The sequence below is a fragment of the Mus musculus genome, chromosome 11 (assembly GCF_000001635.26).
Source record: "Mus musculus strain C57BL/6J chromosome 11, GRCm38.p6 C57BL/6J".
Taxonomy (NCBI): domain Eukaryota; kingdom Metazoa; phylum Chordata; class Mammalia; order Rodentia; family Muridae; genus Mus; species Mus musculus.
The window spans coordinates 97,551,115-97,575,459 of record NC_000077.6 but is presented as its reverse complement, the minus strand read 5'-3'; the positions used below and the strand labels follow the sequence as shown (position 1 = coordinate 97,575,459).

Sequence of the window (24,345 nt, the reverse complement as noted above, 5' to 3'; positions counted from 1 at the left end):
GGAGCGTGAGCGCGCCCCGCACCCTAGTCCGGGCGGCGCGCTGCGGGATCCGGGTGTGCTGCTGGAGGGCGCGAGGAGGCGCAGTGCCCCTTCCCTTCCCCCGCTCCCCGCCACCCCCGGCGGCCCTTTGTACCATCCGGCCACACGCGCGTGCCCGCATCGTGCGCGCTCCCGCCCGCAGTGACACACCCGCGCCGGCCGCACGCGCGCACTCGCGCGCACACACACAGAGACACACACACACACACTCGCTCTCGCACACTCGGTGACACGCCCGCGCGCGCGCGCACCCACACGCCCGGCCGCCGGCGCCCTCCCAAGCTGGTCCACCCCGGCGGGGCCCGCGCCCCCGGCCCGCCCGCCTGGCACCGCGCCCCGGGGCTGGGGCCGAGCGAGAAGCCCGCGAGGCGGCGAGAGGGCGAGCGCCAGGCAGGCCGGCCCGGGGCCCCCGCCCCCCGCGCCCCCGCCCGATGGGGAACGCTCCGTCCCAAGGCATGTCCCTGTCTCTCTCCTCCCTAATGTGCCTCCATGCTTAAGTGGAAGGTATTTCTGTTTTCTTTGTGTGTTTTCCCCTCGGCCGGGGGCGGGGGCGGCGGCCGGGCCCGGGAGGCGGCGGCCGGCCGGGCGAGGGATGCTCTGGGCGCAGGTGTTACGGGGGGCAGGGTACCGCTGCGCGCCGGGCTGGGACGGGCCAGGGAGGGAGAGCGCAGGGAGCAGAGAGGGTCTGGAGCCGGCGAAGCTGGGGACCCGGCGGGAAGGGCCTCGCGGTGCCCGGGGGGAGGGGACCTGGGGTTACAATGTAAGGGGGAGGGGTGGGTGAAGGGGGATGGCGAAGAGAGTCGGGGGGAGGGGAGGGGTCCATGCGAGGTGGAAGCTAGGGTTGTTGAAGGGGGAAGGGACAAGGGATGAATGCAAGAGAACCACATCCCGCCTCAGCTCTCAGAATGGGGTGCAGGCGCTGGGCTGGTAGTGCTGGACCCTTCGTGCCAGTCCCTCAGGGAAGCAGCGGACTGAGAGCGCTCTGGGTTTGGTTGTGTTGCCAGGATACAAAGCTGCATTCTACACCCCACCCCCTGCACCTCGAGGCCCTAGCCCTGGAGACCTCCTAGCCTCCACAGGAGTTGCAGAAACTGGGGACCTGCTCCCGGCTTGCTGGGTGGTGGGTAGGGAGGGCCCTGGAGAGGGAGGGATCGAGGGAGGGGCTTCTGGATCTTAAATCCTCCCCTTGCAGACGCAAGGGGTAAAGAAGGGCGCCCCCAGCTGGGTAGGGCGTCCGGGGTGATGTGGAGGTGGGGACTGCAGGGGGCTGGAAAAGTAGAGGGGCGGGGCTGGGGAGGGGACTCGCGTGGCCCCCCCTCCCCTCCCACGCACCCCCCTGCTACGTCAGAAGCTCCTGGGCCAGCTCCGAGTCCTGTCGGTGGGGGCAGCAGGATGCTGGTGGCAGTAGAGGGGGCCGGCCGGGTGCCTCCGCAGCTCAGCTGGCAGGGCCCTGTGGGGCGTGTGTGGCTGCTGGTGCGCGCCCCCAGCCCCACGCCTCCCCATGCAGCCCTGGCAGTGCCTCCGGCGCTTCGCCCTGGCCTGGTGGGAGAGGACCGCCGAGGGTCGCGCCCGTTCTCCCAGGGAGGAGGTTGGACCGAGGGACCCTGGGGGCCGAGGGGAGCCAGGTGAGCCGGATCAGTACCTCTTAAATGTTGCCAGATCTGTGGGCTCTGCAGACCCCAGCTTTGAGAGAAATGGGGTTCTCAGTTGGGGCTTCCCGGCTGCAGCCTCTCAGAAGGTGTTTGGGATAAAGGTGGGAAGTGAAGAAACTGTGTAGATATCAGTTGTAGGGAGGGATCGGGCTGTTCATTTGGGTAGGGTTCGTGCCCTTTGGGATGGGGTGATAAGATACCTTCCTCTTCTCTGGTCATCTTTGCTATGGGTGACCTTGAGCCAATTGCTTGGCTAACTCTGTGCCTCAGTTTCTCATTCCCTTCCCTGTCTCTGGCTGGTCTTAAAAATGATGATGTCTCTGATAGAGCTAGTCACTGTGGAGATGAGAGACTGTCATCTCTGGTGGCAGCTGGGATGGACGGTGGTTTCTAGCACGGCTGGTGTGTGTTTGTAACTGGACGCCACTGTGGCATATGGGTTTGGGGTTTGGTTGATGGTGGCCGGTATGGAGTCACTCTGGATAAATGGTCAGGGTGGGATGCAGCCAGAAGGAGTGCTCTTGGTAGGCTGGGAGTTGGGATAGTGACTTAGCCTGGTATAGAAGCAAGGGTGAGTGAGGGCTCTGGACATAAGGGGAAGGGGCTCCCCCACCCACCCCAAGGCTGTCTGGTACCCAGGCACCATTGGCTGCAAGTGTAAAGGCTTTGCCCTGGCTTCCTGCCACTCTGCCTTGGGGACAAGAGGGTTTTTGTCCAAAGCTGCCCCCTAGTCCTGCGTTCTTTCTTCCTTCCCTGGGAGGTTAGTTCTCAGATACCAATGACCCTGGGACTGAGGTTCGGGTGGGTTAGAAGAAACAAATGTAGCCTCAGGCTGGGAGCAGGGAGAGCAGCCTCGCTAGGGGAAGGGTCCCCTGGAACAAGCTCTTTAGAGACGTGCTCCCATTTCTGCCTTTCCCTCGGCCCCTCTGCTTTCCTCTCACCTAGCAGAGGAGGTAGGGGGCTCTCTGCCCTTACTTATATAGCCTCTTAAAAGGTGAATGGTGACCTACCAGATGCATGGTCCCTCTGAGTGTCCCCCCTGCCTGTCCAGGGACCCACCCAAGAAAAGGGTTTAATTAGAACCATTGATTCTTTTTTGGCTGCGGGCATCGATCTCAGTGGTGTGGTCAGAGCAGTGGCTGGGGGCAGGGGTGGCACAGCTGCTGTCTGCCGAGTGCTAACCTTGGCATTCTCTGCCAAAACCCCATCCCTGGAAGTGCTGAGCAGGGTTAGGGCTGGGCTCTTTCAAGCCCCCACCTCCACCCTAGATCAACTCAGCTGAGGGCTGAAACAGTTAGGGACTGTGTTCAGGTTAGAGGAAGGGTGGTCACATAAAAGGACCTCTTTCAAGTGAGCTGGGGGCACAGCAAGAAGCAGTGGTGGTTGAGAATATCCATTCTATTTGCGGGAAGTCTGGAGGAATGGAGTGGCCTGAGAGTGTCTAGGCAGGTCAGGGACCAGGGGAAAATCGAGGGCTGGCTATAAAAGTATCTCTTTCGAGGAATTCTGAGCACTTATCTCTAAGCCCCGGCAAGGTGTTTGTTTTCCTCCTTCGTTTATGTTGTCCAGGCCTAGAGAGGGACAGGGTCTGCCTAGATGCCCGGCTGGCCCAGGTGTGGCCTGGCTCTCTGACCCTGTGGCCCCTGTTGGATGGATGGCACTGAGGGTGAGGTTTCTAGTATCTGTGGCTCAGGTCCCTGGAGTTGGGGGCCCTAGCTTGCGCCTGCTATGGGTGGGTCTGAGCAGGTGCAGTTTCAATGAGGCACTCAGGGGCTCTTTGAAGACTCCTTTGCTGGCTTCCCAGGGCCCATTTGAGCAAAGATAATAAAAATCTGGCCGTCAGCGGGTTTGAGGGCTGTGCTTGCTTCCCCCTTTCTTTCATTCCCAGCTCTGAAAAGATGAGATGAAGGAAGGCTTTGGATTTGGCTGGGAAGCAGCTCCTGCCCCAAGGGAGAGAGGCAGGAGGGAGGGAGGGATGATGGGAGGGAGGGAGGGAGGGCCGACTTCTTGGCAGCCAGCAATGGGCAGAAGGGTAGAGACATGGTCCCCAAACCCTACTAACGTCATGGCACCTCAGTGTCAGGACTCTATATCCAATACCCAAGGGATAGCACAGTCCTTCAGACCCCTGGGACCCCAGAGCATCCTTCTCTGCACAAAAGTTCCTTTTAGTCACCTCAGGCTCTTCATCTGCCCTCTCTGCCAGCCTTCCACTCTCCTCCCCCCTCCCCCTCCTCTGCCAGTGTCCCCCCCTCTCTCTGGCAGTCCCTCCCCTCTGTCTGTCTTCTCTGCCCTAGCAGCAATCCAGCTTTCTAGGGCTGAGTGGAAGGGTTGCTGCCGAGGGGAGCAGCCACGGAACAGCCCTAGCTGCAGCCTCAGCAGGGATGGGCCAGCTGACTATTATGGGCTGTCAGGTGCCATCACTGTCAGAGTGCGGGCTGGAGGGGCTGCTGTGCATTTAAGAGCACACTCAAGGATGCATGTGTGTGTGTGTGTGTGTGTGTGTGTGTGTGTTGTGGGGCTCCTCCCATACCACCACAGGCGCCTCACCTTAACACTGGGCTCCCTATACCTCTGCCACCCACTTCAGTTACCTTCTGGCTTTCGCCTTCCCGGCAGATTTTTCTTTCTTTCTTCCTTTCTTTTCCTTTCCCCAGCCCTTCTGGTCCTTGGTCCCTAATGGTACTCTGTCTTGCAGTAGACTCAGCCCATAACCATCAGACTACCTCCAGGCTCCAGAGAGGCAAGAAGGATCCAGGAAGCCTCTGGGCTCTGCGCCAGGCCCTGGCCACTCTCCCCTGGTTAACCCTCCAGATGACAGATGACCATTAGAAAGGATACTGAGCCTGGAGCCCTTGCACTAATCCTGTCTCAGGCCTGGATGTCTGTGTGACCTTGAACAAGTCCCTTCCCTAGTCTCCTTTCTCACCTGAAATGAGGGGGCGGGGCTGGATGATCTCCAAGGTCTCTTCTGACATTCCTTCGGTGTTGTGTCTCTCTTGTGGGTGATTTGCATATGCTTTGCATATATTAATAGCTCCTACTCACCGAGGGAAGGACACCACCCACATGGGACCCAGAGTCCCGCCCATCTTTCCAGTTCCCCTCACCCATTGGCCCAATTCCCAAGGCTCCAGCGTCTTAGAGGATGGAAGTTAAGCACCAGAGAAGGTTGGGTCTGGCCCCTGCCTCTCCAGGGTCCGTGTGCTGAGTATGGCTTTGTTGGGTGGAATCCCGCAGGAACAGGCATTTAGGGTGTGAGTTCTCTAGAACACATGGTAAGTGCCTGGTCTGGTGCATCAGGCTGCTCGGGCTTCAGTCCAGGACACAGTACAGAGCCTGTTTGTCCCCTCCCTCACTTTGGGAATGGGGGCTGGAATTTGAGCTCCAGACACAGAGGCCAGGGGAGAAGAGTTTTTTTTTTTCCTATCTAGGCTTAACCTTCTGTGCTTGTATATGTGTGCATATGTGTGTATGTGTGTGTATACGAGTGTGTGCTTGTATGTGCATGCATGTGTTCCTGTGTATGCATGTATGTGTGTGTCTGGGCGTGTGAATGGTGTGTAGAACCCCAGAGGTCCAGATCTTACCACGATTCTTCAGGCCCTGCCTCCTTGCCACCCACTTGTACACCATACCTAGTACAGGGCAGAGCCCAGGACCCCAGCCCTTAGTTCTTTTGTGACTCCTTTCAAATACAAGACCCCTGTAACCCGGGGCCAGACCGGGATAAAGGCTGGTGGCCTAGAGGAGGCAGTATGAGACCACTGAGTCAGGACATAACTTCTGAAGGATAGGACAGAAATGAACTCCCTCACTAAGGACTGGAGGGGTGGTGGGGTGGTGAAATGCAGTGAGAGGGGACAAGGTTAGACTTAGGGAAGCATTGTCCAATAGGTGGGGCAATAGATGAAAACCTACAGTGCAGTGCCTGACTTGTGAGAAGCAGAAGAGGATCTAGGGAGGGGCAGGGACTAGCAACCCAAGGCTGGGCTTTGAAGAGGACTAGGTTCGACAATTCCTAGAAGAGCTCTTTTCCTATATTCAGGCTGTCACATCTGCCCCTCTTCCCCCGTGTGCAAACCAGGCATAGGGCCAGCTACCAGGACACCCTGCCCTGGTCTTTGGTGCTGGCACAGGCAAGCGGTAGGGTGTGGAGGCTGGAAGTCTGCTCAGCTCCCCTCTCCTTGTCTCTGCCTAGGACAGCTTGGGAGGAAAGAAGCCCACGCTGCAGCAGCGGGAATGGAGGTCAGATAGAAACAGTTTCCAGTGTGTGAGGGGCCTGGCAGTGTGGGAGGGAAAGCTGGTATAACAGTTAGGGAACTAGCTGGTTAGCATGGCTCTCCCCCCAACCCCCCAAGGAGCCAACTCCTGTGGATGGCTGAGGGGTCCCCATTGTGGAACAAAGGAAGCAAGGAGGAGTCTTTTGTTCCCTAGGACAAAGATAAAATGCATGTTAAAGAACCGTAGACTGGTGTCTCTTCTGTTGCTGTGTGACCTTGGCAACTTTGTTGCCCTCTCTGGTCTCCAGCATTCTTGACATAAGTTAAGAAGTTGGAAATAGAGGGTCTTAAGCTCCCTGTCAGCTGTCTAAAGTTCTCCCCACCTCCTTTCCCCTGAGATATGAAATGCCTTGTCACATGAAGGGTAGGAGGAATGTTTTCCAGCTTCAGCTGAGCCAGGAGAAATGGCGGAAGGCCAAACATTTGAGCACACACACATGCACACACGAGCTGCTCACAGAGAGCAGCTCCCCACTCCCTGACTGAGTTATACCTTGCCTGCATCTGTCCTCCTGCCTGGGAGATGGAGAAGAGCGACTGGAAGCCTCTGTGCACTCCATTCTGGTGAACCATGATCCAGCCCAGGGTTTCCTTCATGCTGAGGGTCCAGCAGGTGGTGGGGCTTCAGCCACCGCTCACACGTTTCCAGAGAACTGCGGCCAGCAGGCTCAGCTGCCTGCAAGACCCGGGCTGGAATATCCCAAGCCAGGAGAGAAGTTGTGTTCCTTGGGTCTCTTTGTTGAGGACCCCCGGAACAGGAGCTCAGCAAATCCTAAATCCGAAGTGAGGCCCCAGCTTTGTACACATCCTGGTATGTGTGTCCCTTATCCTCAGTCACCTGATAACTGCTGGGGGGCTGGGTGTCCCTGAAGCCCCCAGATACCAGCTAAAAAAGTGTCTGGGGTTCATAACATCCCCTGCGGGCATAGATCCTCACTACGAACCCCAGACCTGGTTCTCCATAGCCTAGGACTCCTGGTGTGCCAAACAGGAAGGGGCCTTTGAGGGACTCTCCTCTACTGGCTGCTAGATTGGGGGATGGGGGGGGGGCAGGAAAGGGGCTCCTAGGGAGTTAAAGTCACTAACAGTGGAAGCTTAGGAAACCTTGTACCCTGTCCTGAACCTGATTGCTTATCCAATCTGCTCGCTCTGTCATCCACCTGACAGCCCAGGGTCAGTTCCTAGTTCCTAGGGTGGAAGACTTAAAAAAAAAAAAAAAAAAAAAAAAAGAACCAAAACACTTTACTGGAGCATGTAATAATAACCTCCCTGAGGTTAGACTTCAGGGAGGACTTCCCAAACATTGAGCAAGGGGAGGCTGGATGGGAGGTGATTCTGGCTGCAGCCCAGCTCCAGAGTTGGGTGGTCCCAGCAGGGACACTTACTGGGGACACTGATTTACTTCCTAGAAGTATTTATGGTGGCTCTCTTGCAGAAGGGACACCCAGATTCAGTGAGGGGACTCAGGCAGAGTTGGAAGATTCTACAAGAAGCCTTGAAGCTTCTGAAATCCAGAGCTGCTTCACTCATCCCAGAGGGCTGGATGCTGGGGAGGGTGGTATGAAGGGACTGGAGAGGTGGGATCAAGCAGAATTATAATTCCAGCATCAGGACCCGGGCTCAGAAGTTCAAGGTCACCCTGGTCCATTCACACAGTCTCAGGGACAAACAAAAGGAATTGGGAGACCCTTAGTCAATCTGTCCGTCTGCTCTCGGTGCCCATCCAGGGCGCCCTGGGGTGCTGGATTCCTGATTCATTCTTGCTTTCTTTCTCAGTAGTCTGCCCACATCTGGGCACAGCAGCTGTTTCTCCCCAGGGTGTCTCTTCGTTGGGTAATCGGTGGGAAAATTGGAACCATGAGATTGGCAGCGCTTGCCGTGAGGATGTGCTCCGGCTCCCAAGTGAGGGCTGAGCTCACATGGCAGGCAGGAAGGGGCTTTGTAGCTCAGACCCCGGGGCAGAAGAAGTGGTGCTATCTGTATGAGGCGCAGGATAGAATAAGGAAGACCTTCCGTGTAGGGTGAGAGAGGTGTGTACGGGAGGGGGAAGGGGGAAGCTTTGGAGACCTTGCCGAGGCTAGCAAGAGGGTCTGGGGCTGGTATAGGGAGGTGGCTTTCCCCCCCCCCACCCCCCACTGAAAGGCCAATCAAGACTTGGGTGTGAACACCTGTAGGCCTCTCCTGGCAGCCTCAGGACCTTCCTGGCTGGGGTCTGGGAGGGGCTGACAGATCAAAGGGAGGTCTTTGGAGCTGAGGAAAGGTTGGTCAACAGTGATGCTGGTCCTCTGACCTTGACCCCATTCCTGCCCCACATAGGAGACCTGGATAGGGGAAGCTGTTGGGCCCCCATGGATGCTGCATTTGGGGTCTGAAATGGGGACCCCAGCCAAGCGTCTGTTCCCCACGCTCAGAAAGAGAGCCAGGGCTGTCTGTCTGTCCAGGGGCCCCAACTTGGGGGCCCCCATTTTTCCGTGTTGGTGCTGTCTGTCCTCCTGTCTGTCCCCAAATGATGTCTTTGTCCTCTTATGCCCTGCCCTTCCTCTCAGCCCTGGTCTTTATCCTTCGAGGAGCCCCCCCCCCACGCCCTGGTGACCTCCAAAGGGACAGCTCCCGAGGCCCTGACTTGCTGCTCCCCGCCCCCTGGCCCAGCCCTCCTGCCCCTCGTTCACTCAGCTCATTCATTGCTCTCCTCCTTTCCTGTCCCTCACCCAGGGCTGCAGCGAGCGGCGGGAGGGAAGCCTGCAGGACTCTGTCCCCTCTGTTTAAAGTCTCCAGGTTAGTAAGCCAGGAGGGAGCCCGCCACGGCCACCTAGTCAGCACCCTTCCCTGCCCGCCATGGATCACGATGAGCTACCCCGGGAGGGCTGTGGGGTGGGGGCAGGCATAGGTCAAGGGGAGGGGATGGCAGATCCTCATGCTGGGGAGGGCTCCTTGCCTGGCAAATATGTGTTTGTGTGCACGCGTGCATGTGAGTGTGCGTGTGCAAGCACGCTGGCATGTACGTAGGTGTGTGTGTCCGTGTGGGCTGGGCGAGGGGTAGAGGCTGGCCACCTCTGCCAAGGGATGAGGCCCCAGGGGGCTCTGCTGTGGGTGGGGTGGGGTGGGAGCGGGGTCAGGTGACCTCAGGGCTTGTTTTTCAGTTCCCTTATCCCTCAGTGTCCACTCTGGAGAGCCACCGAGATGCACAGGCTCCCAAGGGCTTGAGAGGGAGACTCAGCGGGGTCATGCCTTGCCACCCTGCCTAGCCAGTGTTGTCCCTGGGAGTGGTGGCTGGTGGGTGGGTGGGTCACACAGCATCCTAGAGCAGGTGTCATGTAATGTAACAGCCGTCTGGCCTCCAGGGGTGGCATCTGTCTCCCATCCCAACAAGGTGATGTACCATATCCACTGACACATTATTGACTTGGGCTGGTAATACTGGGAACTCCTTTTTACTGTCCTGTCCACCCCCACAGAGTATCCTGAGACCCATACTGTCACCCTGGGGATCAATCAAACTGTGACTGAGACTCCAATTCCCTGGCCATGTACCCTTAAGGCACTTTTACAGAACTAGGTGAGGATAGCCCTCTGTCCTCTTCTGTGCCCAGGGCTAGCAGCTCAGAGCACTGAAGGTCAGGGCAGCCTGATTTCAAATCCCCATTTAAGCCTTGGTAGCTGTGTGGCCTCAGACAAACAGATTGCCTTCTCTGAGCCTCATTGTTCGGACCTATGGATCAGGAGGAGAATTCACATGTGTCAGGTTGTGAAGAGGCTCTGGCCTGAGCAGGGTGCTTTGAAAGTGGTGTCTCTTTTGGCTTCCTCCCCCGTCTGAGCTGGTTATGCCTAGGTGCTGTGTGGTGCTGCCCACCTATGCAGGGGTGATAGGAGTTAGGGACCGCAGAGCCTATCTTGGCAGTGACTTTGTCCTCTGCCCCCCTTGATCCCCAATCCAGGCGGGCAGCGGGGGGAGGCAGCCCTCCTCACTGCTGCGGCTGCTGCCGTCTTGATGGCTTTTTAATAACTTTGCTCTGAGACAATCTGCGGAGAGCTCGTTTGTCTGCCTCTTAATTAAAATTACCGTTTTCCTAAAAGAGCAGCCATGTTCCTGCCCTCCCCCAACCTCAGCTCCTATCTGAGAAGGTGGGGAGGGAGGAGCTGGCAACTCAGAGCAGACTGGTGCTCCCTGAACCCTCTCTGGTGAGGAGGGTCAGCCCTCACTCTGACAGACCTCAGGGGGCTGAGGCAGAGGCTGAGTCTGTGAAAGGAAGCCTTCTCTAGCAGAGGGACCAATGGTTCTTGTTTACCAACCTGCTTCTGGAATGCCCCCAATGACGGGGAGCTCACTACCTCTTTGAGATTTTTCTGCATTCCCAGAGAGGTATGTGAGCCCTGTCTTGCTTCGCTCTGAGTGGAAGATGTGGATGGGTTTTAGAACAGACGAAGGCATTGTTAAAATGCAGTGAAGTGAGAGCCAGGTTATCTGGGGTGGGCTCAGTCCCTACAACTGGCAGTGTGTTTCCCTGGGGCTCCGAGGACAAGGGAGCAGAGTGTGAGGACAGTTCACCACAGCATGGCTGGTACTGTGACACTGCTAGCTTCTGGTAGTTCGGGGCATGCTGTGAGAGGTGTAAAGATTTACAGCCTCTGTGATGATAACCCCATGGTAATCTTCCTCCGCTGGCCCCAGAGTGGCACTGAAGATGCTGCCTTTGATGGGGGACAAGGCAATATGACAGGAAATCATGTGAGATGCCCATCAGGCAGATGGCCCCAGGCTGCAATCCTGCCTCCTCTCCCTGGTGCCCAGGGCCCCAGGGCTCTGAAGGAGAGAGGTTCAACTCCCAGCCCCCAGCCCCTTCCGGTACTGTGCCGTCCTCCCAAAGCCTGTCTTGGGTCTAGCCTTAGTCTCTCATGCTGTCTGGGCTGTTCACTCACTTTCTGCAGAGGCCATTCCCTGGATTCTTGAAAACTGACACTGGCATTCCTCTGTGGTGTGACTTCATCATGTCCTGGTGGAGGTGTAACCAGTTCCACGGGGCCTGGCTTTTTGCTATATAGACTGGGTCTTTTGTGGACCCACTTCTGGGACTGTGTCTGGTGTCTATATGGTCACGCAGTCAATCGACAAACAGCACAGGCCTGTTGTGTACCAGGCAGTGTGGAGGTGCCTGAGTATATAAAACAGTTCAGTGGGACAAATGCAGATCTCTTTTGTGACCTCTTCTCTTGGTCAGGATGCCTGAGTAGCAGGGACACTGGGATAGCAGTGACGACCCCGGGGGGGGGGGGGGGGGGATATGTGCTGATCACTGTGGGGAATGGTCCCTTCTCCAGAACCTCCCCCCCCCCCACCGCCTCTGTCCCATCCCATCCTGAGATGGCAGAGTGGTGACAGGTGCCGAGCTACAAAGATGACAGCACTGCTCATTCCCCCATAATTACCGTCTGATGAGACGCCAGAATTAGCCACCGCGTGAGCACGGGCATCAGATGCGGGCACAGTGCGGGAAGTGGCTGGGGGCAGGGAGCTGAACCTCTCTCCTTCCGAGTCCTGGGGCTCTGGGCAGCAGGGCAGGCACAGCACCTAGAGAGGGAACCGGGCCAGCAGGAGGAGGCGGCACTGTGTGGTTAATGTGCCCAGAGGTCCAGCGGTTTGTGGTTTCCCAGTCCTCGAAGTGACGTGTCCTGGAAATGGCTGGCATCTGGACAGGGCTGCTGGGGCCCCAGGCCACTAACCAGAGAACTACAGGTAGACTCTGAGTATAAGCTGTATGCACCTAGGTTCTACCCTGCTGGGCTGTGTGGAGCAGTTAAGAGGCAGGGCCGGGAGTCCTGAGGCAGATGGATGGCCTGGAGGAATGTGTGTGTGGGGGGGGGTGTGGGGGGAGGGGGGATGGGGGGGAGGGGGAAGTGCAGGGTTCCTGAGGCCCCAGATGAGGCTATGTGGGTGGCAGGGAGGTGACACATTGGACATTGATCACCAAGCTGAGCTGCTCCTGTCCTGGGCAGTCTCGTGGGGTGAGTGTTTGTGGCAGGTCATCTGCTACATTCCTAAGACCCTGTCTGGATCACTGGAGTTCTGAAGGACACCAGCTAGGAAAGGGCAGTGAACATCAGGGGGATTGCTCTGTCGAGGACAGTGCAGTTGGGAACTGGAAGCCAGATCATTGAGAGAGGACCTGTCCCAATCAGGAAGGCATTGGCATGGCAGCCTCTCTCATCCCTGAAAGGAATGGTGCCCTGTGAGAGTCCAGCCTCTCCTCTCAGCTCACTCAGGATGAAGGAGTCCACATAATAATGGAGGTCTTTGCTACAGTGAGGTCTCCATTCTTGGCAGCTCCTGGGGCTAGTGACCAGGGAAGACTTGTAATTCTGTCACAGCCTGGGGCTTGGTGGGTGTTGTTCTGAGCCTACCAGGTTGAGAATCGAGAGCTCTGAGACTCTTCCAGGACTGGGAGACCCCTTCCCGCCTGGACTCCTCAGAGCTCCACCAGCTGCTGCCTTCCTGCCCTTCCATCCCAGGAGACCAGGCCTCCAGTAGGAGGAGAGTGGGCAGGGGATTGAGAGCTGGACAGATGGGGACTTGGGGTTCAGCAGTGGAGGGTCCTGGGAAAGGAGAGTGAGAATCTCGTTTCTGAGATTGGGTGTCTTTATGCATCCATGCCCTCCTTGGGCAAAGTCATCCTTTCTGGGCTTCAGTTTCCTGACCTGTACAATGCAGACGGCAGCCTCTCAGGGCCGCTGTGAGGGCTAAGTGAGTCATAGCTGCAAATGGCCTTTGAAGTGTCATGCCTGAGGCTACACAGGGACAGGCCATGGCCCATGATGGCAGGTATCTCTGCTTTCCAGGCAGCTCACTGGCTGGTTTCAACTTCTCTCTTTTCTCCCCTCCCTCTCTTATACCAAGGATGAAGCCCAGGGCTTTGCACACACCAGGCAGATGCTACCACAGCCTTCTTCCCTGCTTTGTTGTTGGAGACAGCATTTAAAGTTACTCGGGCTGGCCTTGAACTCTCTCTGCAGCCCAGGCAGCCCTTGACTTGTGGTCATCCTCCTGAGTAGCTTGAATGACGGGCCTTCCCATTAGGTTCAGCTTGTTTTTCCTTTGGTAGTGATGGGTGTGGAACCCAGCGTGCTAGCATGCATCATGCATGTATATTATTATACATAAGTACACTGTAGCTGATTGTGAACCACCATGTATGTGGTTGCTGGGATTTGAACTCAGGACCTGTGGTAGAGTAGTTAGTGCTCTTACCTGCTGAGCCATCTCGTCAGCCCAGCTTCACCCTCTTTACTCAAGGGGACTGAGCAGACACGAGCAGAGAGGGGCCTGCAGGTTTTAGCAGATGGGGCTTGCTTCTTCCTTCCAGCCTGCACTGGCTTCTCCCAAGTTTTGCCCTGGTAGGAGGATTCAGGCTGGATGACAGGGAGAACTTCCCCTGGGAGCATGTGGTCAGACTCACTCGCCTGATCTTTCCTGAGCCTTTTGTAACCCTGGCTGCTGTGCTGTGGCCCCATTCTCCAGACCTCTCAGGACTCTAGCCATGGGGGACAAGGGGCCATGGGGAATGGGGGGCACAGAGTGCAGGGGGGCTAGAGTGATCTAGCCTGGAGAGTAGTCAGCTGTTCAGCTGCTGATAAGCTGGGTGACCATGAGTCTCTGTAGCAACAGAAGTAGGAACCCCAGCAAAGTACCTCAGCGGCCATCAGTCAGTGAGTCAGGGATTTGGAGGGGCCTAGGTCCAAACAGACCAGGCACTTGGAGAAGTGAGAGGTGCCGAATCATGGCGGTTCTGCCTACACGTCTGTGAGAGTTAGGAGCTGCTATTTTACTGGGAATTGAACCTGGGTCCTCTGGAAGAGCAGTCAGTGCTCTTAACCGCTGAGCCACCTCTCCAGACCTGGTTTGGTTTGGTCTTTGAGGCAGGGTCTCATGTACTCCACGCTGGCCTGCAGCTCTGGGTAGCCAGGGATCCAGATCTTCCTGCCTCTACCTCTCCTGAGCACTGTGATCACAAACACCTGCCACCAGCCACCAAGCTGGCATCCCATTGCCTTTCCCACCAAGCTAGAGCTGCACGGCTCTGACCCAGAGGTAGGACAGTCTCTCTGGGGACTCAGGCACCAGTGCCATGGGTGGCCGCAGCCTGGTTAGGGCATGTGTGTCCCTTTGCATTGGCAGTGGCTGTGGAGTGTGCAGTGCAGCAGAGCTGTTGGGGCTGGGCTGAAGCTAGGGTGGGGTGGGGTAGTACCACCGGGTCACACAGGTGTGGTGACAGGTGCGTGTGCTCCTGGTTGACGGCCTAGTGGGGTCTCTGTCTTGCAGATTCTGCCTCTTTCCACATCTGCTGCTCAGGTGCAGCGCCCCTAGGTACACATGCCTGAGGAGAGGGGACTCTGGCAGTCTCTAAGTTGGAGGCTTGGTTACTCCCTCCCTCCCTTCCTTCCTCCGTCCCCCACCCCTCCTTCCCTCCCTCCTTCCCTCTCTTCCCTTCCCCCCTCTTCTCTCTCCCTCTCCCTGGGGTGATGCTTTCCTCTCTGGCTGCCTCTCCAAGGAGATGAGGAGCTGACAGGACACCTTCCCTGGGCTCATGAGCTATGTCGGTGCCATGCAAGCAGGAGCTTGCTTGTTAGCTTGTTAACACTGTTCCGTGTGGGCCCACGCCAGGGCGGTTCCAGCCTTTCCAGTCCCCACTTCAGACGGAGGGTGACTGCTCCTTCCCCTCATGTCCACCTCCCCCTTTCCAGGGAAGCCAATTAGTCAAGTCTTCATTAGAAGTGAAAATGCAGAGAAAAGCCTACAGCCCCAATCTGACAGCTAGCAAGCGGCAGTGAGGCCAGGCGTAGATGGAGCGAGCGCACAGCCTCCACTCATGCCACACCGTGGCCCCAAGTCCGTGTGCAGGGCACAGCTTGAGCGCCTGTCTGGGGGAAGCTTTTCTTTCTGGTTTTTTGAACAGAGGACTGAGATCTGCCGAGATGCCTGACCTCCACAAGGTCATATGCCAGGCATTGGCAGAGCTGGGTTTGAGCAGAGCTTTCTTAGCTGCAGATTCAGTGATTTTTGGTAATGCCACAGCTTTGCCTGCTGTGTGTGGGAGGGAGGAACATGGACTAGAGGGAGGGCTGCGTGTTTGAGATTTTGATTTGTGGCTCATTTGGAAATGGGAATCATGGCTGAGTGTGCGCTAGGGTTGTGGTGAGGTAATCTTGAATTCCATATGTGAACCCCTCCCGGGCTAGGCTGGGGAGCTGGGGTCAGGCTACGCTGTGACCCCCTAGCTTGTGTCTTTGGACCTGGGTGCTGCTGTGTGGTGTGATTTGAGTGAATTTGTTAGCTCTCATGCCCTGGGGCCCAAGCCTGGGAGGGGCTCTCCTGGGGGTTGCTGTCTTGGAAGTGTGGAGGTAGGATGAAGATGTCCTTATCCCCAAAGGCCCAGCACACTTGGGCTCTGCCTCTTCTGCCTTGGCTCCTGACCTCTGCCTCAGTTTCCCTTCAGTGAAAGACATTTGGAAAATAACAGCGCCTTGGCAATTTTTCTTTTTGTTTTTTTTTGGACACTGATAGGATCTGCAGAAAAGCATCCTTACGGGGGCTTTATCCCTCCCTGTCTAGGAGGTAGGAGCTGAGTAGGGTCACACATACCAGGATTATTGAGCCCCGTGTGTTGGGCTAGGTGAACCAGTAGGCTTGCCTGTGAGCCAGGAGTACAGGATGGATGTAGCGCCCCCTGTCAGGCTCAGTGTGGCTGACTCTTCCCAGATCCTCAGTCCCCTCTGGTGGCCATCAGTCCCCTCAGCTTCTAGGCCTGTTCCTCAGGACCACCCAGTGTGGGTAGCTGGCACCTCATGGAATAAAAGGCTTCTTAGTTAAGAGTGGAGACAAAGGGCCCACCCTGAAGAGACCCTTACAGCCCCGGGGAGACTCCTATCACTTGGGGGTAGATAAGGCCTAAATGCAGAGGAAGACTGTGCCCTGCCTGCCCCCTGGGGAATGCCCAGCTGGAGGCTGTTTGGAATTGAGGTGGGCAAGCATCATGCTGTACTCAGACTGCTCCCACTCTGGGCTCATGATGGAGGACCCAGAGCACTAGCTGAGGTGGCCGAACCATCCTTTTTAGTGTCTCCTACCCAGGAAGCATACACCGAATGGCAAACAGAAACTCCCGCAGGGAGCTGGGGAGGCCTAGGCCCCACCCCACTGCTCCTTGTCGGCAGGTGAACTCTCCCTCCCCACCCTGAGGAGGTCCTTTAATTGGATTCAACTCGTTTAACCAACTAAGTGGCCTTTGGTGGGTTTTAAATCTTCGCAAATTGGTTTGTGTTTTTCTGCCTGTGCAGGGATGTGAATGGCAGGGCCCAGTGCCGTCCTCTCCTCCCCTTGGCTTCTTCTGGTGTCTTCCACCTCTTGGTCCATCCAAGTCTGAGTGCCCAGCTTCCTAGCAAAGAACAAGAGCACAGGGACACAGGGAACAGTCTCCTCCCTGTCCCTATCCCCAGAAGGGAACACGCCCACCGTTCAGCCTTCCTTAGTTGGCCCTCCTATTCCCGGGCTGTCCCAGGAGGACAGTCTGGCCTGAAGCTCTCCCGATGTGACCCTGTAGACAATTGAATGGATAAGGGAAGGCTGCCGGCTCCGTCAGCATCTGACAGACTCTTGTTTTGCCCACCTTGGTTTCTGTGTCTGTAGAGCCCAGGAAGCTGAGTCCACCATGGCGAAGCTAGACTCTGTGTGACCTCCTCTGTCTGTCATGGATCAAAGCTGGACTTCCCTGGGGACCCAGTAATGATAGTTTGCTGTCACTTTACTGCCTCTGGAAGTCAGCGTTATTGTCTAACCACCTCTACCGTGTTTTTAGCTCCTTTCCCTCCGAGATCTCTCTCTTGTGGGATCCCCTTCTCCCTCCTCCTTGCCCTCCCTCTAACCCAGATGAGGTTCTGTAAAGGCAGCCTGACTTCCAGAGCAGGGCTGGGTTGGCCAAGCATAGAGAGTTTCGGGGTGCAGGTATGGAGGTCCCTGCCTGAGAGATGGGTGGGAACTCTTGTTTCAATCTTCTGTCAAGCTTGCTTCCCCCCCCACCCCCCACCCCGTCTCTGAGGCTCTTGTTAGAGTGACAGGGAGACTCAACAGGGCGCTGGGCATTAGCAATTTAGGGGGATATTACACAGGAATGTTTACAGAAAGGCAATTGCCTGGAAAATGACTTTGGTGGCTGTGGTATGGGGCGGAAAAGCTGGTTCTAGAAAACAGATACAGATGGGCTTCTGCCTCAGGACCCACAGACAGACAGCATGGTGAGGGGCAGAGGGCCCGTAGGCCACAGCACAGACCTCCCTGGGCAAGCAAGGATGGGCCTGGCTCTCAGAACCTTGGCATTTAAGAAGCAGATCTGGGCCTCTGACCTTTGTCCTCTGGCCTCTAGCTTCAAACTCATCATGCTTTCAGACTGAAGTGGGAGCCAGCCAAATGAAGTTGTCAGGCAGTATTGACTGTGGCAGCGCCTCAGGGCTGCTCCTGGGTGACTTGGGCACCTCTTGCTCTGGCTATAGAGGGGACACCAAGAGTTCTGTTGCTTGCCCGTGTGTGTGTGTGTGTGTGTGTGTGTGTGTGTGTGTGTGTGTGTGTGTGTTTATGAGGAGGGTACTGTGGAGTCTGAAGCAGGCCCTCTCCCTTTCTTGAAATATCTGTCACCCTCCCCCTTTGCCCTGACTGGTGGGGACAAGAGTTGCTGTCCAGCCCTCCCTTTTTTGCTCTAGCTACATTCAGGACCCCGCTTCTGTCAGACCATGGACTGAGAACACGTGTGTCAGCCCCTTTTTCTGAGACAGGGACCTTGGTGTCCATGCAAAAGGAGCTGGCTATCTCAGAGGTTCTCCGAGTCCTTCTCTGTCACTTTCTGTCACTGTAGCTCTGATCTCCTCTCCATTTTTCTCTCCTTTGCCCCCTCCCACATTCTCTTCTGAAGATGATGTCATGCTCCAGCGCTGCCCAGCAACAGGCAGGGGGGTGGAGGTGCGGGGATGACGATGACAGGGACGGACACAGAGTAGATGGAGACATCAGGGTGGGGATGAGAGTGAGGACTTTCCAAGATGGTGTCACTGAGATGCTGGGATCTTAATTCTTCTAATGAGCTACAGTTATTTCATGTAAGAGAATTCAGTGGTGTGTAAAAATAAATCAGGCCCATAAATAAACTGGGGGGTGGGGTTTGGGAGCCTCTGAATAAGTAACAATGTTTCTATGAAGCACCTGCTCATGTGTCACAGCCAGCCACTGGGGGGCGCCCACTGCTTCCCATCACCCCAGTAGGGCCACCTTCCCCTCCCCCAAGACCCAGGCAGAGCTGAGGTGACAGAGGTCCCCTTCTGCTTCTCCGGTCCCCATGCTTCCTTTTCTTAGTCCCTGGCATCTGCCCGATGACCTCCACTTTCCCCTTTAAGAATCTTAAGAGCCCAGTGTGGCAGGGCATGCCTGTAAAACAGTGCTCTGAGTCTGAGGCCAACCTGGGCTGCACCGTGTGTTTAAGGCTAGTCTCTGCTACATGTGGAACGGGTGCCTCTAAAAAATCCAAAAGGGGGATCCCCCACAGCGCATCCCAGCCCTTCTTGCCCACCTGCCTCTGCTCTCCTCTCTATCCCTAGCCTAAACCCAGCTGAATCAGGAGCACCATTGATTGGGTCACTGGGCCTGAAGCCTGCTGCCAGCCTTAAACTGCACAGTTCAGAGAAGGTCAGGGCAGCCTGTGGACTGCTGATAGTGGGAGCTGGCTGAAGGGACAGGGAACCAACATGCCCAGCCGGGTCATAGGCTCAGTTTCTCACTGCTCCTTGGGGACAGGGTTTGGAGATTAACACCCTTGTTTTACAGATTAGACCCCTGATTCATCAGGGAAGGGCCTGCTTGGCTGAGTCCCTGGGGGTGGGAGGAGGGGGAACCGATTCAATCTAAGTGAGAATGGCTTGGCCGCCGTCTAAATTCAGGGGCCCTGGCTCTAAAGGGTTAAGGGACTGGGATGTAGCTTAGTTGGTGGTGTGCTTTATCCTCAGCACTGCATTAATCAGGCATGGGGGTTCATTTCTGTCATCTCAGCACTGAAGTGGAGAGGATCAAGGCTATCCATGGCTAGCTACATAGTTTTGAGACTAGTGGTTGTGTGTGTGTGTGTGTGTGTGTGTGTGTGTGTGTGTGTGACAGAGAAATAGAAAGAGAGAAATCGAGTGAATGACTACAAAGGAATCTCCTTTGATTATTCCTTCTTTAACTCAGGGTTGGTCCTCCCATTGCCACCAGACCCTGTAAAAAGACAAGAGACAAGCTTGTCCCAAGCAGGGACTTAGGATGCCGGGTTTGTCTTGCCGTCTTTCTGAGCAAACACACAGGGCTCTCTAAAGCTCTTAAACTGCTCTACAGCCTATCAATTCCAAGCCCCTCCTCCTCTCTGCCCCTGCCAGAGAGCACCCCCTGGACCCCAGTGTACTGGACATCTGATGGGTGCTTCCTGTCCTCCAGGAGGCAGTAAAGGCGTTTGTCCCTGTTCTCCTTGACACCCAAGCCTCATCAGTCCCTTTCCAACTGTCACCAGGAGAGATTTAAGCCACTACAGACCTAAAGTGACTAAAGACCTTCAGTGGCACTGAACCCCTCATCGCCCCCTCCTGCCACCACCATCCGGGGAGAGCCATCCTGGATGGTTCCCTGGGTTCCTCATGGTCATCGCCTACTTTGGGCTACTACACTGTCTGCCCCACATCAGAATTGTTGATGTCAGCCGGGCGGTAGTGGCACACACTTTTAATCCCAGCACTTGGGAGGCAGAGGCAGGCGGATTTCTGAGTTCGAGGCCAGCCTGGTCTACAAAGTGAGTTCCAGAACAGCCGGGGCTATTCAGAGAAACCCTGTCTTGAAAAACCAAAACCAAAACCAAAACCAAAACCAAAAACAAACAAACTAAAAAAAAAAAAAAAAAAAGAAATGTTGATGTCCTCTCAGGAATGGGGAAAGAGGGCTGATGTGGGGTGCAGGGGTGAAGGAGGAGATCTTTGGAGGTCGGCAAGGAGGGAAGTTCATGTGTGTCCAGAGTCCTGTGGGACAGAGCAAGGCTAGCAGGAGTCCACGTGATCTGGGCCCAGAGTTAGGTCCAGCAACAAGGCGGGACGAAACACACGTTGTAGGGAAAGAGGGAGGAGCCCAGTGCCCTTAGCCCCGAGATCTCCCTATCCTCTGTGGGGTCATGACCCTCTGGTATCATGGAGGAGAAGGGAGGTTGGAGTCCATGCCTATAGAGCACTCAGCCTGCTCCCCTGTGTCACCCTCAGCCTCAGTCCCTGTCTGCCCTGTCCTGCCACAAGCTGTTCTTGGGGCACAGAATGGCAGGAAGATGGCCCTTGTGTTCCTAGCCTAGTTAGCCTAGTTAGCAGGTTTCATTCCGTCCCCCCCAAGGCCCCCCCCCCGCCCCATTTCTTTTGTTTGAGGGAACTGTTTGCATTGTATCAGTTCAGCATTACTTTGTTAACACAACTTCACTTTGAGCTTACCTATGTATATACTTAAGAGGAAACTTACCATTCTGAGGAATAATATCTATAAAACCAGCAATTTGCCCTCGTCCCTCAGATTTGTTCTGATCCTTATGAAAATAAAGGTGTAATCAATAACATATAAAACACTCCTGTAGACCTCAACCCTTGAGAAACTGAGGCAGGATGATCAGAACCAGCCTGAACTACATAGAGCAAGACACAAAATAGTTCAGTAAATTATTTATCTTTTTCTTCATTAACATTTTTTTCACATTTACATCCCCGTTGTTGCAGCCCCCCAGTCCCACCCTCACACTGCCCCTCCCCATCCCCGTCTCCTCTGAGAAGAGGGAGCCCCTCATGTCACCTCACCCTGGCACATCAAGTCACTGCAGGAGTAGGCACATCCTCTCCCACTGAGGTCAGACTAGGTGGCTCAGTTAGGAGAGAGCAGGATCCACAGGCAGGCAGCAGATTCAGGGCCGGCCCAACTCCAGTTGTCTGAGGGCCTGCATGAAGACCAAGACGCGCACCTACCACCTATGTGTGGGAGGCCTAGGTCCAGCCCAGACTTACTATTTGATAAATTATGTATCGCACACACAGATACAGCTATAAATAGTGTCTTCAGATCCATCACTGTGTGTCTGCCTCACTGGGGAGACTCACAAAGGTAACTTGTGAAAGGTACAGAGGGTACCTGGAAGGTGATGACTGAGGCCTCCACCTGCACATTGTCACCTGCCTGACTCAGTGGTCACTCCGTCTAGTGTACACTGTCACCTGCCCAGGTGTTATGGCAGTGCAAACCCAGCAGATGTTGGGGGGATCACACTAGACCTCTGCTACTTGTAGCTTTAGACTTGTCATTGGGTTTCTGAAGTTTGGCAGCCATGTCTGAAATAGGGACCACAATTTTTTTTTTTTCGAGACAAGGTTTCTCTGTATAGCCTTGGCTGTCCTGGGACTCACTCTGTAGACCAGGGTGGCCTCGAACTCAGAAATCCACCTGCCTCTGCCTCCCGAGTGCTGGGATTAAAGGCATGTGCCACCACACCCAGCTTAGGGACCACAATTAACACCTGCCAGAGAGGGGTGTTGAGAGCCATGGCAAGGGTGGGAAACCCGTGCAGCCAATGACTGAAGTTCTTATGGGAGCTGTTGTATTTTTTTGTGGTTTAGTGAGAAGTGCTGAGTCTTCTGGGGTTATGAGCCCCAGATGCAAGCGTCTGGGTCATAGCCTGGAAGAATGTGCTATGTGTGTCAGGGTAGCTCCTCTCCCTCCCCCTCCCTCCTTCCCTCCCTCCTTCCCTCCCTCCTTCTCTCTCTCTCCGCCCTCTCCTTCTTCCCTCTCCTTCCCTCTCTCCCTTCCCTCCTCCTTTTCCTCCCTTCCTGTCTCTCTCCCTTTTCTCCCCCCTCCCTTCCCCTTTCCCCCTCCCCCTCCCTTCTCTCCCTTCTCTCCCTTCTCTCTCTGTTGGTGCAATGAGTAGGGAGTCTCCACCGCGCGCGCGCGCGTGCGCGCGCGCGTGTGTGTGTGTGTGTGTGTGTGTGTGTGTGTGTGTGTGTGTGTGTGTGTGTGTGTTGGTGGTGGTGGCTCTTTTTGAGTGTATTGCTGGTGTATTGGTTCTGTGTGTCTCTGTGCCTCTGTGGGCATGTGCGTGCACATGCATGAATGTTGATGCTGAGGTAGCTAGTGTGGCTCAGTCTCTTTTTCTCCCCCTGTGGTTGGGTGTTGTGTGAGTGTGGCCCAGCAGCAGGCCTGGTAAGCAGTTGTGTGGAGGGAAGAGGGCTCTCATAAACCTGGCTAAGTCCCAGGATCCCAGGATCCCAGCCATGTCTCCTTTTGCCCCGGTCTGTCCTTCCAGGAGCTGTGCAGTGGGATAGTGCTGGTGTGGGTGCAAGCCTGGCTGGTGGGGCTTGATGCTCCAGCCCTACCTAGACCGTGCTTAGGGGTTGCCATGGGGGGGGGGGGTGCTTGGGCGGGATGTATGGAGAGCCTTGTCTCTCAATAGGATGACCTCTGGGGGGGGGGGCAGGCAAGTAACTATTTCATATCCAGAAATATGGCTAAGGTGGATACCCAGGAGGTCCTGCCTGCCTTAGGGGTGAGATTGGAGAAAGCAAGGCTGGGCAGGGGAAGGCTGGAGCTGGACGAGGCGCCAGAGGGGACTTGGGAGGGGATTAAGGATTTGTATGGAGACCTCAGCCCCCGGCCTCCCCCCCCCCCCACTTCTGTTCTGTCTTTGTCCCCTGTGCAGTCACTTGTGGGTCTTGTGTTGTGAGGAGATCTTGGGGGTGGGGGGAAGGGGAAGGGGGAAGGGAGGGAAGAGTCGACCTGTTTTGTCTGCAAGCTTTCTCCTGTAAGTTTCTCTCTGTCCATCTTTCACTGTCCTCTCTGTGCCCAGCCTCTGCTGTCTGTCCATCTGTTTGTCTCTCGGGGTTGCGGGAAGGGGAAGGGATCCTCTCTGTCCCAGTCTCTGGGCCTCCATTCATCCCTGGGAAGAAGCCCTGGGACTGACCTTTGCCCTCGCCCCTGCCGGCCCATGATTCCCCGTCCCTCTCCTAGATAGCCCCACAGCTGAAGGATACGGTCCTGAAAGCACAAATCTGGGGAAGGTGCTCATGGCTCCAGCCTCTCCTTAGAGAATATTCTAGAGCACAGTGCAGCTATTTCCCCTGTCTTTAGGGAAGGGACTGAGTGTTGAGGTATAGTTAGCGAGGTGACCTGGACACCTTCAATACTCCTTACCTCTCCTGTCCTGACAGCTCCCCTGCCTGCTCCAAAGCAAACTAAAGAGCGAGCTGCAAGCAGGACCTGCTCATCACCCCCAACTTGCAATTCTAAGTTCACCTCATATACCCTCCTCCCCGCCCCTTTCAGCTCCCAAAGGCCCCTCTACCCCATCAGGCCCTGCCCCGCCCCACAGAGACCCTTGTGGGAGATGGGCAGCTCTTTGGCATGGCGCCTTGGTGACCCCAGACCCTCTCCCCTCTCGCAGATCCGGAGCGGAGCAGCCCCCCCATGCTGTCTGCAGACGATGCCGAGTACCCTCGGGAGTACCGGACCCTGGGGGGTGGGGGCGGAGGTGGCAGCGGGGGCCGGCGCTTCTCCAACGTGGGGCTGGTGCACACCTCGGAGCGCCGGCACACGGTGATCGCTGCCCAGAGCCTGGAGGCCCTCAGCGGGCTCCAGAAAGCGGATGCTGACCGCAAGCGAGATGCGTTCATGGACCACCTGAAGAGCAAGTACCCTCAGCACGCCCTGGCCCTGCGAGGTCAGCAGGACAGGATGCGAGAACAGGTGAGTGTTATCAGGGGCAGGGCCTGCAGGGATCGGATCGGATCGGGATCTGGGGCAGAACAGGGAGCCTGGAGTTGGGGAGTTTGTCTCCAGGGCCCTCTGGTCTTTTTTGGAGCCTGGAGGAGAAAGGCGTGGGGCTCAGTCTCCAGGTCTCTGCCATCTGCTTGTCACCCTGGAGCGGCAGAATGTGGGAAGAAGGGCTGGAAGGTGTGCCTCAGCCCCCACGGGGCCAAAGGAATGGTTGGGAAGAAGGCAGCGGAGGGAAGCTTCGGGCATTGAGGACCCAGTGGGAGAGCTGAAATGCTTGGTGGCACCTCTCTCAGATGTGGGAGGTTTGGAAGGCTGCATCTCACCTGTCCCCAGTCCTAGCCTAAATAGAGCCCAGAACTGGGGTCTAGTACTACCTCCTTCAGTAACACAGCCTGGCTGTGCTACTGTGTGACTGATCTAGAATCTGTGTTCCTTGCCTCTCTCCTGCACTCGGTAAGGCTGAGGGAGGGGAGGGGCTGGGGCCTCTGCCTTTGGCCCAGGACCTATCTGGGGTAGGGTGCTTCCCTCCTCA

At 56.2% G+C, this 24,345-nt stretch overlaps 1 protein-coding gene across 44 annotated transcripts in view; it reads left to right on the top strand.

The window, feature by feature from the left end:
- Window positions 1–213: 213 nt before the first annotated feature.
- Window positions 214–24,345, top strand: part of Srcin1 (SRC kinase signaling inhibitor 1) — a 65,907-nt gene continuing 41,775 nt past the window's right edge. For 8 of the 44 annotated variants that reach the window (XR_001780031.2, XM_017314671.2, XM_017314670.2 and 5 more), the window contains exons 1-3: window positions 1,377–1,664; window positions 8,687–8,749; window positions 23,482–23,783. Coding sequence is in view for 42 of the 44 variants with exons in the window: in XM_017314671.2 (XP_017170160.1) it covers window positions 1,541–1,664; window positions 8,687–8,749; window positions 23,482–23,783 (489 nt within the window). In the remaining 2 variants the exon portion in view is untranslated. Of the gene's footprint in view, window positions 544–1,375; window positions 1,665–8,686; window positions 8,750–23,481; window positions 23,784–24,345 lie in introns of those variants that run through there. The other 36 variants (XR_003949481.1, XM_030246163.1, XM_006533765.4 and 33 more) reach the window with 20 other exon arrangements.